Source organism: Scyliorhinus canicula, chromosome 7, assembly GCF_902713615.1.
Source record: "Scyliorhinus canicula chromosome 7, sScyCan1.1, whole genome shotgun sequence".
Classification (NCBI taxonomy): domain Eukaryota; kingdom Metazoa; phylum Chordata; class Chondrichthyes; order Carcharhiniformes; family Scyliorhinidae; genus Scyliorhinus; species Scyliorhinus canicula.
Window position 1 is genome coordinate 132,163,103 of NC_052152.1, and position 16,992 is coordinate 132,180,094.

General features: G+C 46.3%; 1 protein-coding gene across 3 annotated transcripts in view; it reads right to left on the reverse strand.

Annotated features, from left to right (window-relative positions):
* The window catches only part of vapb (VAMP (vesicle-associated membrane protein)-associated protein B and C), a 147,012-nt gene that overhangs the window by 126,504 nt on the left and 3,516 nt on the right, over window positions 1-16,992 (reverse strand). The window contains exon 2 of one of the 3 annotated variants that reach the window (XM_038802955.1): window positions 7,931-7,989. The exons of the other annotated variants lie outside the window; for them this stretch is intronic. Coding sequence (XP_038658883.1) covers window positions 7,931-7,946 — 16 coding nt within the window. The 5' untranslated portion in view covers window positions 7,947-7,989. The remainder of the gene's footprint in view (window positions 1-7,930; window positions 7,990-16,992) is intronic. 3 annotated transcript variants of the gene reach the window in all.

Consider the following 16,992-nt stretch of genomic DNA (forward strand, 5'->3'; position numbering starts at 1 on the left):
TGGAATTTGCTACCCCGGAGAGCTCTGGATCCTTAATCATGGAGTTATAAATCAATAGGCTTTTGGATGCCGAGGGAATTGAGGGATATGGAGAATGTGTGGGAAGGTGTAGCTGAGGGAGGAAATCAGCCATAATCATATTGAATGGCGGAGCAGACAGAACAGGCTTGTTCCTGCTTCTATTTCTTAGGTCTCAGTTTAATGAATGACATTGCTCGGAGATTACTGCACAAGAGAAAATCATTTTAATACTGGCTTTATTGAAAATGTTCAATAAAGGACTTCCGGTGGCTGCCATGGAGTGAGTGATCACATATTTGGTGGCTCCCACTTGAGGTGGACTTTTTCAGTCCTCCCCACCCGAATTGTGTGGCGTTTGAGGGCAAATGTAGGAGTGCCCAGGGAATATAATACTCCTCTGGTGGGGCTGGTGTATGGATTAGAGGACTAGTGTGCCACGAGGCAGAGAGAGCAGTTTGAAGAGGAAAGTTTTTGTGGTGTCACACAGGTGAAGATGGCAGAGTGCAAGGGAGCAGCGCTGCCCTCCTAGTGGTCGATGGAGCAGTTGGTGGAGTTCCTAAATGGTAAATTCCAGCAGCAGAGAAAAGAGGCTTTAGAGGATTTGGCCACGGTGGGTGGAGCCGCTTAGGACGGCAATCTAGCTGGTGGAGCAGAGACAGGAGGCTCAGGCCTGGCGGTCCAATAGATGGAGGAGTCGGTAGTGGAGCACGAGGATCGGCTGACCTCGCTGAAGGTGGAGATGGCGATGGTGATGAGCAGCCAAAAGAGGCTGAGAGAAAAGCTGGAGGACCTTGAGAACCACTCCAGGAGGCATAATTTGAGGATCGTTAGGATGCCCGAAGACATCGAAGGTGCAGAGGCCGGCATGTTTGCGGCAAGCATGTTGGAGAAGCTGATGGGGATGGGGGCTTTGACCCACCCTTCGAGGTGCATCGGGTGCACAGGGCGCTAAGGAGGCCGCAGGTGGGGAAGTTGGTGAGGGTGAGCGAATGAGGGCTGCCATTCAGGGTTAAGCGGAGTTGAATGACACGGGAGGTCATGGCAGCTACGCTGTGGGAGGCACTTAAGGCACTTTAGGGGTGAATTCATTTTGATCCGTGTGGATAGGGAGAGGGCAAGGAGATTCCGAGAGTGGATCAGAGGTACTCGATGGCGCTAGAGGAGGGGTTGTTGGAGAGGCAGAGGCTCCAGATAGAGTTTGGTTTAGTGTCTACGGGGAAGATGGAAGCAGACGGCCGGGGCGAGGGAGATTGGTAGGGTGAGGGACGAGTTGGGAATTCCCTAAGGTTGGGGCGGGGGGGGATGCAGGGATTAGGGGCACCAATCACGCTGAGGAAAGTGATAGATATTGTGGGTGTGATGCAGGCAGGAAAGGCCCTGGGGCCGAATGGGTTACCAATAGAGTTTATAAGAGGTTCAGTGCGGATGTAGGTCTACTGCTAGTGAGGATGTACAATGAGGCAAGGGTTGGGGGCAGCTCCCACCATATTGTCACAGGCTTCCACCTCCCTGATTTTGAAGAAAGATAAGGAGCCGGACCTGGGTGGGGCATACCACCCAATACCATTGCTTAATGTTTTGTTTTTTTTTGTTTTTTTTATAATTTAGATTATCCAATTATTTTTTCCAATTAAGGGGCAATTTAGTGTGGCCAATCCACCTACTCTGCACATTTTTGGGTTGTGGGGGCAAAACCCACGCAGACACAGGGAGAATGTGTAAACTCCACACGGACAGTAACCCAGAGCCGGTTATCGAACCTGGGACCTCAGCGCCGTGAGGCAGCTGTGCTAACTACTAGGCCACCGTGCTGCCCCGACCATTGCTTAATGTTGATGTGAAAGTGTCACGAATAGACAGGATTTGTGAAGGAAAAGCAGTTGTTGGCGAATGTGTGCAGGTTGATCAATGTCATTATGATACCCTATAGGGGGGGGCAGGAGGTAGACATGGTGGTGGCAATGGATGTGGAGAAGACCTTTGGTAGGGTGGAGTGTGCATATTTGTTGGAGGTGTTGGATCGGTTAAGGGGTTTGGCCAGGGGTGGACCATGTTCAGCTGTTGTATAGGGCACCCTTGGTGAGTGTTCAGACAAACAGGACGAGCCTGGGACTTTGGGCGGCATCAGGGGACAAGGCAGGGATGCCCGCTCTCCCCCGTTGCTTTTCGCCTTGGCGATAGAGCTACTGGCAATGGTGCTTAGGACGTTGATGGGTTGGAAAGGGATTGAGCGGGGATGCTAAGCACAGAGTTTTGCTATATGCAGATGATCTGTTGTTTTTCATCTCAGACCCAGGGGGCAGCATTGAGAGGATTATGGAGATCTTGAGGAAATTTGGCCGGTTTTCAGGGTGCAAGTTGAACATGGGAAAGACCGAGGTAGAGGGCAGGAGAGGCGGTTAGGGGAGTTGCCATTCTGGGTGGTGGGGGCGGGTCTTCGGTATCTGGGAATGCAGGTAGCGTGGAGCTGGGCGGAGTTACACAAATTGAACTTGGCATGACTGGTGGAGGGTATGAAGGTGGATTTCAAGAGGTGGGATATGTTGCCACTGTCATTGGCTGAGTGCGTGCAGACGTTTAAAATCACGGTGTTGGCCCAGATTCTTGTTCGTCTTCCAGAACCGCCCTCATCTTTGTTCCCAAGTTCTTTTTCAGGAAGATGAACGGGATAACTTTGGGGTTTGTGTGGGTGGAGAAGAGCCCACAGGTGAGGAGGATGCTCCTGGAGGGGGGGCGGGGGCTGGAGTTGTGGAGTTTGATGAATTATTATTGGGCAAATATCACAATGGTGAAGAAATTACCTGTGGAGGAGCAGTCAGATGGAGGCGGCGTCCTGAAGGAGAATGAGTTTGAGTGCACAGTTGTTGCCGTCCCTTCCTTTCTCGAGGGCCAGGTATTCTGTGAGCCCAGTGGTGGTTCTGGCATCACGGGTGTGGGGCCAGCATTTTGGGTTGGAGGTCATGTTGTTGTGGGAGCCAATATGTGTCAATCATAGGCCTGTTTCAGCAGGGCTGGATGAGAGCTTCCCGGAGTGGTAGCAGGTGGGAATAGAGTACTTTACGACTTGCTCATAGGGGGCAAAAATTTTTGCAGGACTGGAGGGGTTGGAGGAAACATACGAGTTGCCAAAAGGGAATGGTTTTAGGTACCTGCAGGCGAGGGATTTTGTGAGATGAGAGGTGCCGTCCTTCCCGGGGCTGCTGGCTCCGGGGAGTGTTGCAGGACAGGTTGTTGTTGGAGGATGATATAGGGGAGGGAGTGTGTCAGATATCTATAGTGGATTGATGGAGAGGGAGGGTGCTCCGGTGGAGGAGATAAGCGCAAATGGGAGGAAGAGTTGGGAGGGGAGGTTCGGGTCGGGATGCAGCTTAGACCTTACAGAGGGTGAACCCAGCCTTGTTGTGTGATTGATTGATATTTATTGTCACATGTACCGAAGAACAGTGAAAAGTATTTTTCTGCGGCCAAGGGAACATACACAGTACGTACATAATAAACAAAACAATAATCAACAGAGTACATTGACAAATGGTACATCAACAAATAGTGATTGGTTACAGTGCAGAGCTAGGGCCAAACAAGCAATACATGAGCAAGAGCAGCATCGTGCGCCGTGACTAGTGTTCTTACAGGTGAAATGAAAATGAAATAAAAATCGCTTATTGTCACGAGTAGGCTTCAATGAAGTTACTGTGAAAAGCCCCTAGTCGCCACATTCCGGCGCCTGTCCGGGGAGGCTGGTACGGGAATCGAACCGTGCTGCTGGCCTGCTTGGTCTGCTTTAAAAGCCAGCGATTTAGCCTGGTGAGCTAAACCAGCCCCAGGTGTGCGAGGTTGAGCCTCATCCAATTTAAGGTGGTGCATAGGGCTCACATGGGGGGGGGGGGGGGGGGGGGGTGTTGGTATCAGGGGAGGTTGTGAATTTATGGTTTCGGTTTATGTTTTGCTCTTCTGATATTTTCATGTATATATGTAAAAAGCCTTGAATAAAAATATTGGAAAAAAAGAAAATGTTCAATAAAACTTCCTGAAATAAGGAGTTTACCAAGCTCCGCAAATTTAAATCAAAACATCACATGCTGCATCAACACAGGCCACAACCAAATGCTGCAGTGGTAAACAACACATCAGGAACTGCAATCAGAATCGTCATTTTGAAGCTTTTTTTTGCACTTTGGAATATGACATGACGTAAACCCAGCCCAGTATTTACCCTGATCATCGCCTGTTTGTACACTACATCCCAAGCAAGATCCCAGAAAAATGCCTTGCTGTGCAGGACTCCGGGCATTTCCTCAACAGCACAAATAAAAACAGCATGTGCTCAAATTATTCAGTTGGAAGGTGCTGTCTGTGATGCAGTGTTACCACTGCACCATGGCAACACTGCCAGTTCCAACTTGTGTGGCGGAATTAAGTTAACGTTGCAAATTGTTCCATTCAACAGTAACCAGCAAGTGTTACAGAGCTCAAAATGTTCTCTCCAGTAACAACCAAAGTTCGCAAGGACAAAGTCTAGAATTATATATACTGTTGCTAACCTGCCCAACATCCATCTCAAACCAATGCACCAAAACAAATTGACTAGTTAATTGGCACGTTAACAATTTGTGGAAACTTTGTTCGGCAAATGCAACCGCTAATTAGTGCATGTGTAATAGTCATGACTCCACTTCAAAAAGGAATGTATTTGTATAGCAACTTTCACAACATCAGGACATCTCAAACTGAAGTTATTTTTGAAGTGTTGTCACTGTTGTAATGGAGGAAACACAGCAGCCACTTTGCACACAGCCAACTCCCACTAATGGCAATGTGATAATTACCAGATAACTTGTTTTTTGCAATGCTGATTTAGGGATAAATATTGCCCAGCGCACCAGGGAGAACTCCCCAGCTCTTCTTTTGAATAGTACAAGATCTTTTACATCCGCCTGAAGTCTCACCCAAAAGTCTGCCACTTTAGATAAACATTTAAAACATTCTTTGCCACTATTTGGAGAGGGGCTTGGAGCTCTCACAGGATTATGGTGAACACCACCAAAGCAGGTCAAATTGACATTACTCTTTGTAGAACATTTCAGAATTAGCATGTCCAAAATAAGCTACTGGCATTTGGGACATCCTGAGTTCGTGAAACAGATAGGTTAGACAGCGCCAAGCTCCCTAACCATGATCAGAACCCAGTAACCATGACTGTAAAATCATACATTCAACGAGTATAGAATTGTTGCAATGAACCATCTGGTCAAATAGCCTAGTGGCATTCACTATCTGAATTCACACATGAAGAATGGTCCCTCAATAGGAGGGAACAGTTGGCAGGAATAGAACAATTTGTGAACAAGAGCTTATCCGTACAGAAAATTAAGAGGAAACAGTAATTTTAAAAATGACCGGGTGAACTGGAGAAGAAATGATACATGAAATATGAAGTGCAAAAATGCATACTCTTGGGAGACAAAAATAACAATGCTGCATTCATTGCCCTTCCTTCATGCTAGGTGCATGGAGAAACTTGTATTTCTGTGACCTAATTGGAGCAGGAACTAAATTTAACTCCCAAAATGATTATAGAAGCTCTTGCATCTGAACTGAATCTAAGTAGCCCTGCGACATAACTCAGTTCAAAACCTCATTTTGCTTTAGCCACAGGTAAATCACCAGTTCATAGAATTATACAGCACAGGTGGCAGCCATTTGGTCCATTGTCTTTCTGCTGGCTCTCAGAAAGTGCTTTCAAATTAATCTCACTGCTCTTTCCCTGTAATCCCGCAACATTTGTAAATTGTAAGCAATTCCTTTTTGAAAGTTTACTATTGGATCCGCTTCCACTTCAGACAGCACATTCTAGATTGTAATTCACTAGGAAATTTTAACTTCTCTCGTTCTTTCATTTTCCTGAAAAGTTTCAGATGATCAGAGATTTTTTTAAACCAATATCAGTGGGAGATGTTCAAAGTACTTGTAATACAGAACCAGTTTATGTGCCCACGGTGAAAGAACTCTTCTTCCGAAACTAAACCATGGACAACTAAAGAGATAATAACATAAAACCAAAGGAAAAAGACTAGAAAAATGCAAAAAATAAACAGATCCTAGCAAATGGGAGCAACACAAAGAACAACAAAGGGTGACAAAACAGTTAAGAGTTATAAAAAGATGGTAATAAACTTGCAAGAGATATCAACAGAATCATTTAACGTAGTGAGAACGTAACTGGACCATTAACAAGAGGCCTGGACTAATACAGCATCGACACAAATTCAAATCTGGCCACAGTAGCTAGGGGAAACAAAGGTTAGTCTCACCAATAGTGACCATGAAACCACTGGATTGTTATAAAGACTCATCTGGTTCACTGAAGTCCTTCAGTGGCGGAAATCTACTGTCTTTACTCAGTCTGACCTACGTGTAACTCCAGGCCCACCGCAATGTGGTTGACTTTTGACTCCCCTGAAATGGCCAACTACTGAGAGTGCAATTACATCACATAGATTACAGCAATTCAGGATGATGGCTCACCACCTTCCCAAGGGAAATCAGGGGTTGCCAACAAATGCTGGCCTTCAACAAAGCGACACAATCTTTTTACAATTATATGAGGAAAAACGGTGGTCAGAAGTAATCAGGGCCCCTTCAAAACTGATATTGTCAATGAAAAATGGAAAAGGTGGACATATTGCTTCAGTATCTACAATAGAGGAAGAGGTCAGAATGCCAAACATCACATGGAAACTAATATTGAATCAGGGACAGGGATTCACCAAAATCAATGTGAGCAAAACAACAGTAATGAAGAAAATAATGGTACTAGAGAGTGACAAATGCCCCAGGACTGGATGGTTTCCATCCAGGATTCTCAGGGAAATAGGTGAAAACACCTCAATCTAGAAACCGTTGATTTAGATGGGAAAATTGTGCATTTCACTTCACTATAAGACAAACTAGAGGGGAAGACCAAGGAATTACACACCAGTTAGCCCAACATCTGCTATCAGGAAATTGTTTGAGTCTATAATTAAGGACAGAGTGCTGAAACACAAAGATTTTTCAGTTGATCAGAGAGTCAGCATGGATTTATAAAGTGCAAACGGATAGGTTCTGCCTGATGAACCTTTCTGAATATTTGGATACGGTAACTGAAGTCCGTGGGCAAGGGAGTGTCTATGGATGTTTGTTATGTGAACTTCCAGGAAATATTTGCTAAAGTCCTTTATAAGAAATTGTTTGCCAAATATGAAGCCCATGTATTTGGAGTCAAATTATTGACCTAGATAGGAAATTGACTGCAGGAGACACAGATTAGGGATAATGGGCAGTACATTTGTTGGAGCTTCAACTATTCACTGTATGCATTAATGGCTCAGATGAGGGGATAGAAGGCACATATTATTCAAGATAAAAATATTGCATTTGATACTTAAAAACATTCTTTAAATATAATGGCTCACATTGTGCAGTGGTAAACAATAGCAAAACTGTCCACCGAAAGTAGTGTCTGACATCCGCACATTTGTTGATTCATTGCAATCCAGAAGCTGCTATCAGTGATTCTATTTTTCTCCAAAGCATGCACTGTTGAGACACTCCCAGACAGTAATAAATGGAAAATCTTATAGATTGATGGGAACTTTTACTCTCATGCTGTCAGTCTGGTTGTATAAACCCTTGAAAAAGTTGTACCTTATTCAGAGTCACAGAATTGTTGCAACGTAGGAGGCCATGGCGCCGTCATATCGAAATTAGATAAAGCCAGGTTTTGAAACTTCCAAATTACTGTTGAAGTGCTTCACTTGGTATCAAATTACTGCAAACTATTTTTTTTAAATTTCAATTCACCATCTGAACATTTAAACTAAAGGTCTTGGGTTTGCTATGGGTGCATACTTTGTGGCTGGTTGCTTACCTGCTTTCTGCCACATTGCTGTTACACATCAAAACTTGGTGCCAGATTTAAGCTGATGTCTGAAAACAAAGTACACCGCCGAGACAATTAGATACTTGTGGCTGCTTTCTGCAGGCCAGCAGCGAGTGCCATTGCTTCATTGCTGACTGCAAAATGTGGACCACTGAACACTTGAGAAATGAGAATAGATTAAGCAGCACACAAGATTTTGTAAAACAGATGCATGTATCACGGAAAGAAAAATGAAACACACACTGCAATCAGTCCTCATTGTACACTCAGTAAATAGTTAAAAACACATAATTAATTTGAACATAGTCATCGGATGCCAAATGGGCACCCTGCGGGAGTGATCTACCTATGCCAATGAGCCATGCAATCCAGCCCACAAAGCTCCGACAACACTTCTTACTCACTGGTCAGTCCTCGTTGAATCTCATGACTTGTTCTTAGCACTGTTAGCAAGGTAGCAAGATGCATTACAATTGGCACTTTGAGGGATGCAGGTTAATCTGCGGAATTTTATGAGTAGTCCCCTGCACTGCCGCGCAAAACCAAAAGCTAGGACTTTGCAGCACTTAGGAATGTGCGAGGGCTGCCATTTAAGGTTGGATGCACATGGCACTGCACAATGTGCCTGGAGATTTCTGCATATTGCCATGTTTGTTGTCTTACTAGCAGCAAGATGTGCTGCTGACATATATTAAACTTTATTTGCACTGTTCTCCTTTGGGTAGCAGGCAACAACTTTCAGATAATAGTTTGAGGGGTCCATGGGTACATGTCAGTATTTTCAGGGGTCATTCAGAGAAGTCTGAAAATCATTCTTTTTAAAAAATAAATTTAGACCATCCAATTTTCTTTCTACAATTAAGGGGCAATTTAGCGTGGCCAATTCATCTACCCTGCACATCTTTTAGGAGTGTGGGGGTGAAACCCACGCATAGGGCGAATGTGCAAACTCCACAAGGACAGTGACCCGGGATCGAATCCGGGTCCTCGGCGCTGCGAGTGAAAATCATTCTTATACCCCTAAATCTCTCTCGACGTTACTTCTGAGTCATCTGAACACTAGTCAAGGAGAACAAGTGATCAGTTTGTTTCTTCCGGTTCAATACTTATATTCACTGCAAAACTCAATACTAGAATCTAGTCTTGAGCTGATCCAAGCAATGTTATGTAGTCAATCACTACTCCCATTCAGAAAGGTGAAGGGAGGACAAAGTGCGTGTATCGGCACTGTCTGAGCTCTTCTGTGAATGTGGGCAGGAGGACGGGGAAACAAGTCGGCATCTGGTTGATAATACAGTAAAAGTTTCGATTGGATGTACTGCCCTCATCAGACAAGTCCCACAAGTCGATTCCCCCATTCAAAACACAATGGTAGACCTGTACCTCAATACCATTTATTTAAATTTCTATCAACCTCTGGGTCTACCCGACCCAATCCACCTCTGGGTCTACCGTACTGAATTCTTCAAACATTTTAAACACCTTGATCAGGTCACCCCCTTAACGTCATAAACCAAGTTTATGCAACCTGTACTCATAATTTACCCCTTAAGCCTTGGCATAATGCGGGTGCACTTGCATTGCAACCCTTTGAAAAAGAATATATTCTTTCTGTGGTTCACGCTGAGAACTAACTGCAATTCTCCAGGTGAGGTTTGACATTCAAACAACTTTTGAAACGTCGAAAAGAGTTAAGAGAAAAACCTCTGTGTACAAGATAAAAATAAATAGATTTTTTTTTTAAAAAAGCACTTAACAGCCAGTCCTGCACCATTGAATATGGTCACCATTGGAGAATATGGTCAGATAGGTGACTAAGAATGCAGAGGTGCAATTCCACATTTGAGAAATGTGGTCAGGAGATGCAAAGTGAGGGCAGTATATCCAATTTAAACTTTTACTGTATTGTGTTCTCAACTAAATCGAATAGTTTCTCTGACAATTTCCTATGAAGTTCATGGTAATTACTTCTGACTACAAATTGAAACGATGCATACTGTACACGAGTGTGCTATGTTTTCCTTCAGAATTGTGCCATTGAAGCTTTACCAATCAACAGACAGACAAATGGATCCTCAGCTTGTGTACAGAACCTCCAACAATACAGCACTTACTCAGAACTGAAGTGGCAGAGCAAATTAGGTGCCTAAGGTTCTAGAGCAGGTCTTGAACCAACAACCTTCAACACAGAGGCAAAGAGTGCTGCCGACTGAGCCAATCTGGCACTTATGTCCCTCAGACCCTCTCTGTTACACAAGTTATGTCACAAATGTCACCTAAACTAGAAACAAAATATGTTACTAGGCAGGGGGAATTAGTTCAAACACAGTCAGTCCTTTCAACCATGGGGACTGGATTCAAATCAAACTTAGAAGAGTGGCTTGTCAGCTGGCTTTATGAGTTTGTGTGAAAGGAGCTTGGCAGTTCCAAAACAATCTTTGGTGAGCGTGGGCCAACAGAATAAAGCTGCACTAGTTTGGTCACAGGATTGTTGGTACAAAAAAAATTGGGAAAATATACAATAGTATTGGTGAAGCTAACGCTGGGCGTGGTATAGAGCAGTGTGGGTACAGGGAGCCTCACTCCACAAGCAACCTGCACTAAGCCTGTCCTCGAAGATCCTTGTGTTACAGGAAAAACTACCATTCCCACAGTGCCAAAATAACATTTACTAAACTTAAACAGAAGCGTGCTAACTACGACAGCAAGTTTTCAGTTGTAAGTTATGGACATAAAAAATTCTTCTGATTGACCACCCTGTCTGTCCATTTCAGTGTCACATTATAATAGTGTGTCTTCCCACCCCATTACAAGCCATAATTGGGTCCAATTCATTTGGACAGCTTTGCTTATGTGAGCTGTACAAGATTTGTTATCACTTCCCAGCAGCATGGTAGCACAGTGATTAGCACTGTTGGGTCAAGGAACAGGTACTGCGTGTCTTTGATATGTATGTCCCTGTCAGGCAGGGAAGAGATGGTCGAGTGAGGGAACCATGGTTGACAAGAGAGGTTGAATGTCTTGTTAAGAGGAAGGAGACGACTTATGTAAGGCTGAAGAAACAAGGTTCAGACGGGGCGCTGGAGGGATACAAGATAGCCAGGAGGGAACTGAAGAAAGGGATTAGGAGAGCTAAGAGAGGGCATGAAAAATCTTTGGCAGATAGGATCAAGGAAAACCCCAAGGCCTTTTACACATATGTGAGAAATATGAGAATGACTAGAGCGAGGGTAGGTCCGATCAAGGACAGTAGCAGGAGATTGTGTATTGAGTCTGAAGAGATAGGAGAGGTCTTGAACAAGTATTTTTCTTCAGTATTTACAAACGAGAGGGGCCATATTGTTGGAGAGGACAGTGTGAAACAGACTGATAAGCTCGAGGAGATACTTGTCAGGAAGGAAGATGTGTTGCGCGTTTTGAAAAACTTGAGGATAGTCAAGTCCCCCGGGCCTGACGGGATATATCCAAGGATTCTATGGGAAGCAAGAAATGAAATTGCAGAGCCGTTGGCAATGATCTTTTCGTCCTCGCTGTCAACTGGGGTGGTACCAGAGGATTGGAGAGTGGCGAATGTCGTGCCCCTGTTCAAAAAAGGGAATAGGGATAACCCTGGGAATTACAGGCCAGTTAGTCTTACTTCGGTGGTAGGCAAAGTAATGGAAAGGGTACTGAGGGATAGGATTTCTGAGCATCTGGAAATGCACTGCTTGATTAGGGATAGTCAGCACGGATTTGTGAGGGGTAGGTCTTGCCTTACAAGTCTTATTGACTTCTTTGAGGAGGTGACCAGGCATGTGGATGTAGTGTACATGGATTTTAGTAAGGCATTTGATAAGGTTCCCCATTGTAGGCTTGTGCAGAAAGTAAGGAGGCATGGGATAGTGGGAAATTTGGCCAGTTGGATAACAAACTGGCTAACCGATAGAAGACAGAGAGTGGCAAATATTCAGCCTGGAGCCCAGTTATCAGTGGAGTACCGCAGGGATCAGTTCTGGGTCCTTTGCGGTTTGTGATTTTCATTAACGACTTGGATGAGGGAGTTGAAGGGTGGGTCAGTAAATTTGCAGATGATACGAAGATTGGTGGAGTTGTGGATAGTGATGAGGGCTGTTGTCGGCTTCAAAGAGACATAGATAGAATGCAGAGCTGGGCTGAGAAGTGGCAGATGGAGTTTAACCCTGACAAGTGTGAGGTTGTCCATTTTGGAAGGACAAATATGAATGCGGAATACAGGGTTAACGGTAGGGTTCTTGGCAATGTGGAGGAGCAGAGGGATCTTGGGGTCTATGTTCATAGATCTTTGAAAGTTGCCACTCAAGTGGACAGAGCTGTGAAGAAGGCCTATGGTGTGCTAGCGTTCATTAGCAGAGGGATTGAATTTAAGAGCCGTGAGGTGATGATGCAGCTGTACAAAACCTTGGTCAAGCCACATTTGGAGTAGTGTGTGCAGTTCTGGTCGCCTCATTTTAGGAAGGATGTGGAAGCTTTGGAAAAGGTGCAAAGGAGATTTACCAGGATGTTGCCTGGAATGGAGAGTAGGTCATACGAGGAAAGGTTGAGGGTGCTCGGCCTTTTCTCATTAGAACGGAGAAGGATGAGGGGCGACTTGATAGAGGTTTATAAGATGATTGGGGGAATAGATGGAGTAGACAGTCAGAGACTTTTTCCCCAGGTGGAACACACCATTACAAGGAGACATAAATTTAAGATAAGTGGTGGAAGATATAGAGGGGATGTCAGAGGTAGGTTCTTTACCCAGAGAGTAGTGGGGGCATGGAATGCACTGCCTGTGGAAGTAGTTGAGTCGGAAATGTTAGGGACCTTCAAGCGGCTATTGGATAGGTACATGGATTAGGGTAGAATAATGGAGTGTAGGTTAACTTCTTAAGGGCAGCACGGTAGCATTGTGGATAGCACAATTGCTCCACAGCTCTAGGGTCCCAAGTTCGATTTCGACTTGGGTCACTGTCTGTGTGGAGTCTGCACATCCTCCACGTGTGTGCGTGGGTTTCCTCCGGGTACTCCGGTTTCCTCCCACAGTCCAAAGATATGCAGGTTGGGTGGATTGGCCATGAAAAATTGTCCAAAATTCTATGATTAACCTAGGACAAAGGTTCGGCGCAACATCGTGGGCCGAAGGACCTGTTCTGTGCTGTATTTCTCTATCTATCGTAACGCCAGGGTCCCTGGTTCGATTCCCGGCTTGGGTCACTGTCTGTGCGGAGTCTGCACGTTCTCCCCGTGTCCGCACATTCTCCCCGTGTCTGCTTGGGTTTCCTCCGGGTGTTCCGGTTTCCTCCCAGAAGTCCCGAAAGACGTGCCGCTAGGTGAATTGGACATTGAATTCTCCCTCTGTGTACCCGAACAGGCGCCGGAATGTGGCAACTTGGGGCTTTTCACAATAGCTTCATTGCAGTGTTAATGTAAGCCTACTTGTGACAATAAAGATTATTATACTTATTAGCAGAATTCACAGGACTATCAATGATCTTTAATATAAATGAAAAAATACAAGTTAGTTACATCAGTTATAGATTCTCCACTGAGGTTAGCACAGGAGCACACTTTTGAGACAGAACCGAGTTCAGGACAAAGCTGAAGTTGAAATGCAAAGCTGAGGAATGCCACAGGTCAGCAACACGAAGCGGAGAGTCGAGTAAAGCTACTGAACATCTCGGATGTATAATTCACCGTCAAATATCTGACAGTTAACAACTTAAGATACTAACAACTGGCCTCTGTTGGGAGCTTAGGCCAAGAACAACACACAATTACAAAACAGACAGATGGATAGGCATACAGCGCATGCACAGGCAGACGGGCGGCCGCAAATGCAGACAGACGGGTATCCGCACCGACTGCCAGAGGCATGCACAGACGGGCGCCCGCAGACAGGCAGAGGCATGCACAGACGGGCGCCCGCAGACAGGCAGAGGCATGCACAGACGGGCGCCCGCAGACAGGCAGAGGCATGCACAGACAGGCGCCCGCAGACAGGCAGAAGCTTATAGACGTGCTCCCGCGCAGACAGGCAGGCCGAGGCACGCACAGGCAGGCCGAGGCACGCACAGGCAGGCCGAGGCACGCACAGGCAGGCCGAGGCACGCACAGGCAGGCCGAGGCACGCACAGGCAGGCCGAGGCACGCACAGGCAGGCCGAGGCACGCACAGGCAGGCCGAGGCACGCACAGGCAGGCCGAGGCACGCACAGGCAGGCCGAGGCACGCACAGGCAGGCCGAGGCACGCACAGGCAGGCCGAGGCACGCACAGGCAGGCCGAGGCACGCACAGGCAGGCCGAGGCACGCACAGGCAGGCCGAGGCACGCACAGACAGGCCGAGGCACGCACAGACAGGCCGAGGCACGCACAGACAGGCCGAGGCACGCACAGACAGGCCGAGGCACGCACAGACAGGCCGAGGCACGCACAGACAGGCCGAGGCACGCACAGACAGGCCGAGGCACGCACAGACAGGCCGAGGCACGCACAGACAGGCCGAGGCACGCACAGACAGGCCGAGGCACGCACAGACAGGCCGAGGCACGCACAGACAGGCCGAGGCACGCACAGACAGGCCGAGGCACGCACAGACAGGCCGAGGCACGCACAGACAGGCCGAGGCACGCACAGACAGGCAGAGGCACGCACAGACAGGCAGAGGCACGCACAGACAGGCAGAGGCACGCACAGACAGGCAGAGGCACGCACAGACAGGCAGAGGCACGCAGACAGGGAGACACAATCGGCTGCCAAGCTATTGCCAAACACTATCTACAGAGGAGGGGTGACATAACCTTGCAATGATCCTTGCGGCCTAAAGTGAGGGGTGAAAGAGGGAAAACAACCCAATCTGCAATAAGATGGACTATAAATCAAATTCCCTAAACATTTAGTGGAAACTCTTGTAACCCTGGTCCTGCCGGAATCCAGGTCAGCAGCAGCAGTGCAATAAGGATGACTACTTGTCCTCCAAGATAATGTCAATTCTAGTTACCCCCAACACCAGAAGACTGTTGCACCATTGAGGTGACAACTTGAGCCTAAGCCACGCTGCTGGCATTCGTTGCTCATTCACTATCCACTGGATGAGTTCATTTGGTGAGAGGGCGCTGACAGTAGGAGTAGGGATGGTGTCAGCAGACAGGTGAGAATAGGATAATGACTAGGCCTGGCTCTGATGCACTCCTAATAATTTATAGATTGCTGAGCACAATATTTAGTTATGTAATAGTGTGCTTGTTTCTGAGCCTTCATTTACAAACCAAAAATATAAGTGCTTTGAAGCCAGTTTAGCACTGGCCCCAAGATAGACAGCATCCACCGACTTGCTCGATCAGTTGTCCCAGATTTATTTAATAGGTTGGCATTTATAGGGAAAACATTTATGTCAGGTCAGTGTACTGTTGTGGGATACACCTTTCCTGTAATGTTCCTAATATCCCCACCACTAGTGACAGCCCAGTAATCATCAGCTCCTTTGAGAAGTCCTGTACTATTAAAAATGCTCCCTTCAAAACACAATCCAAATTTAGAAAGAATATCCCAGGGGGACAATTGGGTGTTTATATTTCATGGGGACAATAGGGGAGTTTCACCTGCCTGCTGTGATCTTGCACTGAAATATTAGTGGTTAATGATGAGTAATCTGTCAAAGAACATCTACCCCAGTAAAATGGAGAAATTTCATCATGCAACAAACAAGCAGCTAACTGCTGGTCGCACGTGCTCCTAAACCAGAGTAAAGCTGCTACATTGAAGGCAAGAGGATTTTAAGATCTAACGCTGCAAATATTTTCTTTTGAGTTATTCTTTTTTTCACCAAGTCAGTCATAATAATAATCTTTATTAAAGTCACAAGTAGGCTTACATTAACACTGCAATGAAGTTCCTGTGAAAACCCCTAGTCGCTACACTCTGGCACCTGTTCGGGTACAGAGGAAGAATTCAGAACGTCCAATTCACCCAACAACACGTCTTTCGGGACTTGTGGGAGGAAACCGGAGTACCCGGAGGAAACCCAAGCAGACACGGGGAGAACGTGCAGACTCCCCATAGACTGTGACCCAAGCCGCGAATCGAACACGGGTCTCAGGCGCTGTGAAGCAACAGTGCTAACCACTGTGCTACCATTGTTGCACAGTCAGTTCAGAGCTATATCGACCCTGGAGCACCGGGCGGCAACCCACACATTGGTGAGTTGCTGAAACTGCCCTTCAAGCCCTGATACACAAATTACTGCGCTTCTAGAACAGCTAAGACAGAAGGTTGCTTCCTTCATGGCCTGATATTTCCTCACCAAAATTTGTGCTTAAAAGGAAGAGGTTTACACGTTAACTGCAGCATTAATGAGGCCGTTTGTGTTATGACATGAACATTAGTGTTAAACCACTGACTGTTGATGTGACTATTCACCTCACAGTGATTCTGAAGCAAAATCCCCAATAGCGCAAAATTTCAATGCCGAGCTACAGACCCATTAGCGCGAGGAATGTAAATACGATTCTTCACACACGCAAGAGCACCCCAGTATTTTGACTGGAACTGCCTCGGGTGGTTGACCCATCCAACCACCAGAGATTTGGCAGAAAATCGGCAAAGGCACCTCACAGGATGTCTGGAACAGAGAGTCTGCTAGTTGTGGTATCTGACCAGGAAAATGCCTTGACAAGTGGCCTGGGGTTGCAAGACATTTTTCGCCTCCCACAAGGTGGACAGGTGGTCTTTTAGGAACCTTTGATTTCCTGCAATTCAGTTTTCCACTTGCAATGCAAGTGAATTTTTAAAAAAGCACCCGCCTTCTGGTCAAGACATTTTGGTTTTGTTTTATTTTGCTACTGTATCTGTCACAAAGAGAGAATTACCTGTGATAAGCAATCTCTCACACTTCTTTAGTTTACCTGACCAGCTGCAGAATATTTACAAGGCATTAATTCAGCGGGGAGGACAATATGTTAATTCTTTGCACAAGTGAGGGGGTGGGGGAGAAAGGGGGGGGCTGGGGAAAAGGGGGGCGCTGGGGGAAAGGGGGGGTAAGGGGGGCGGGGGGGGC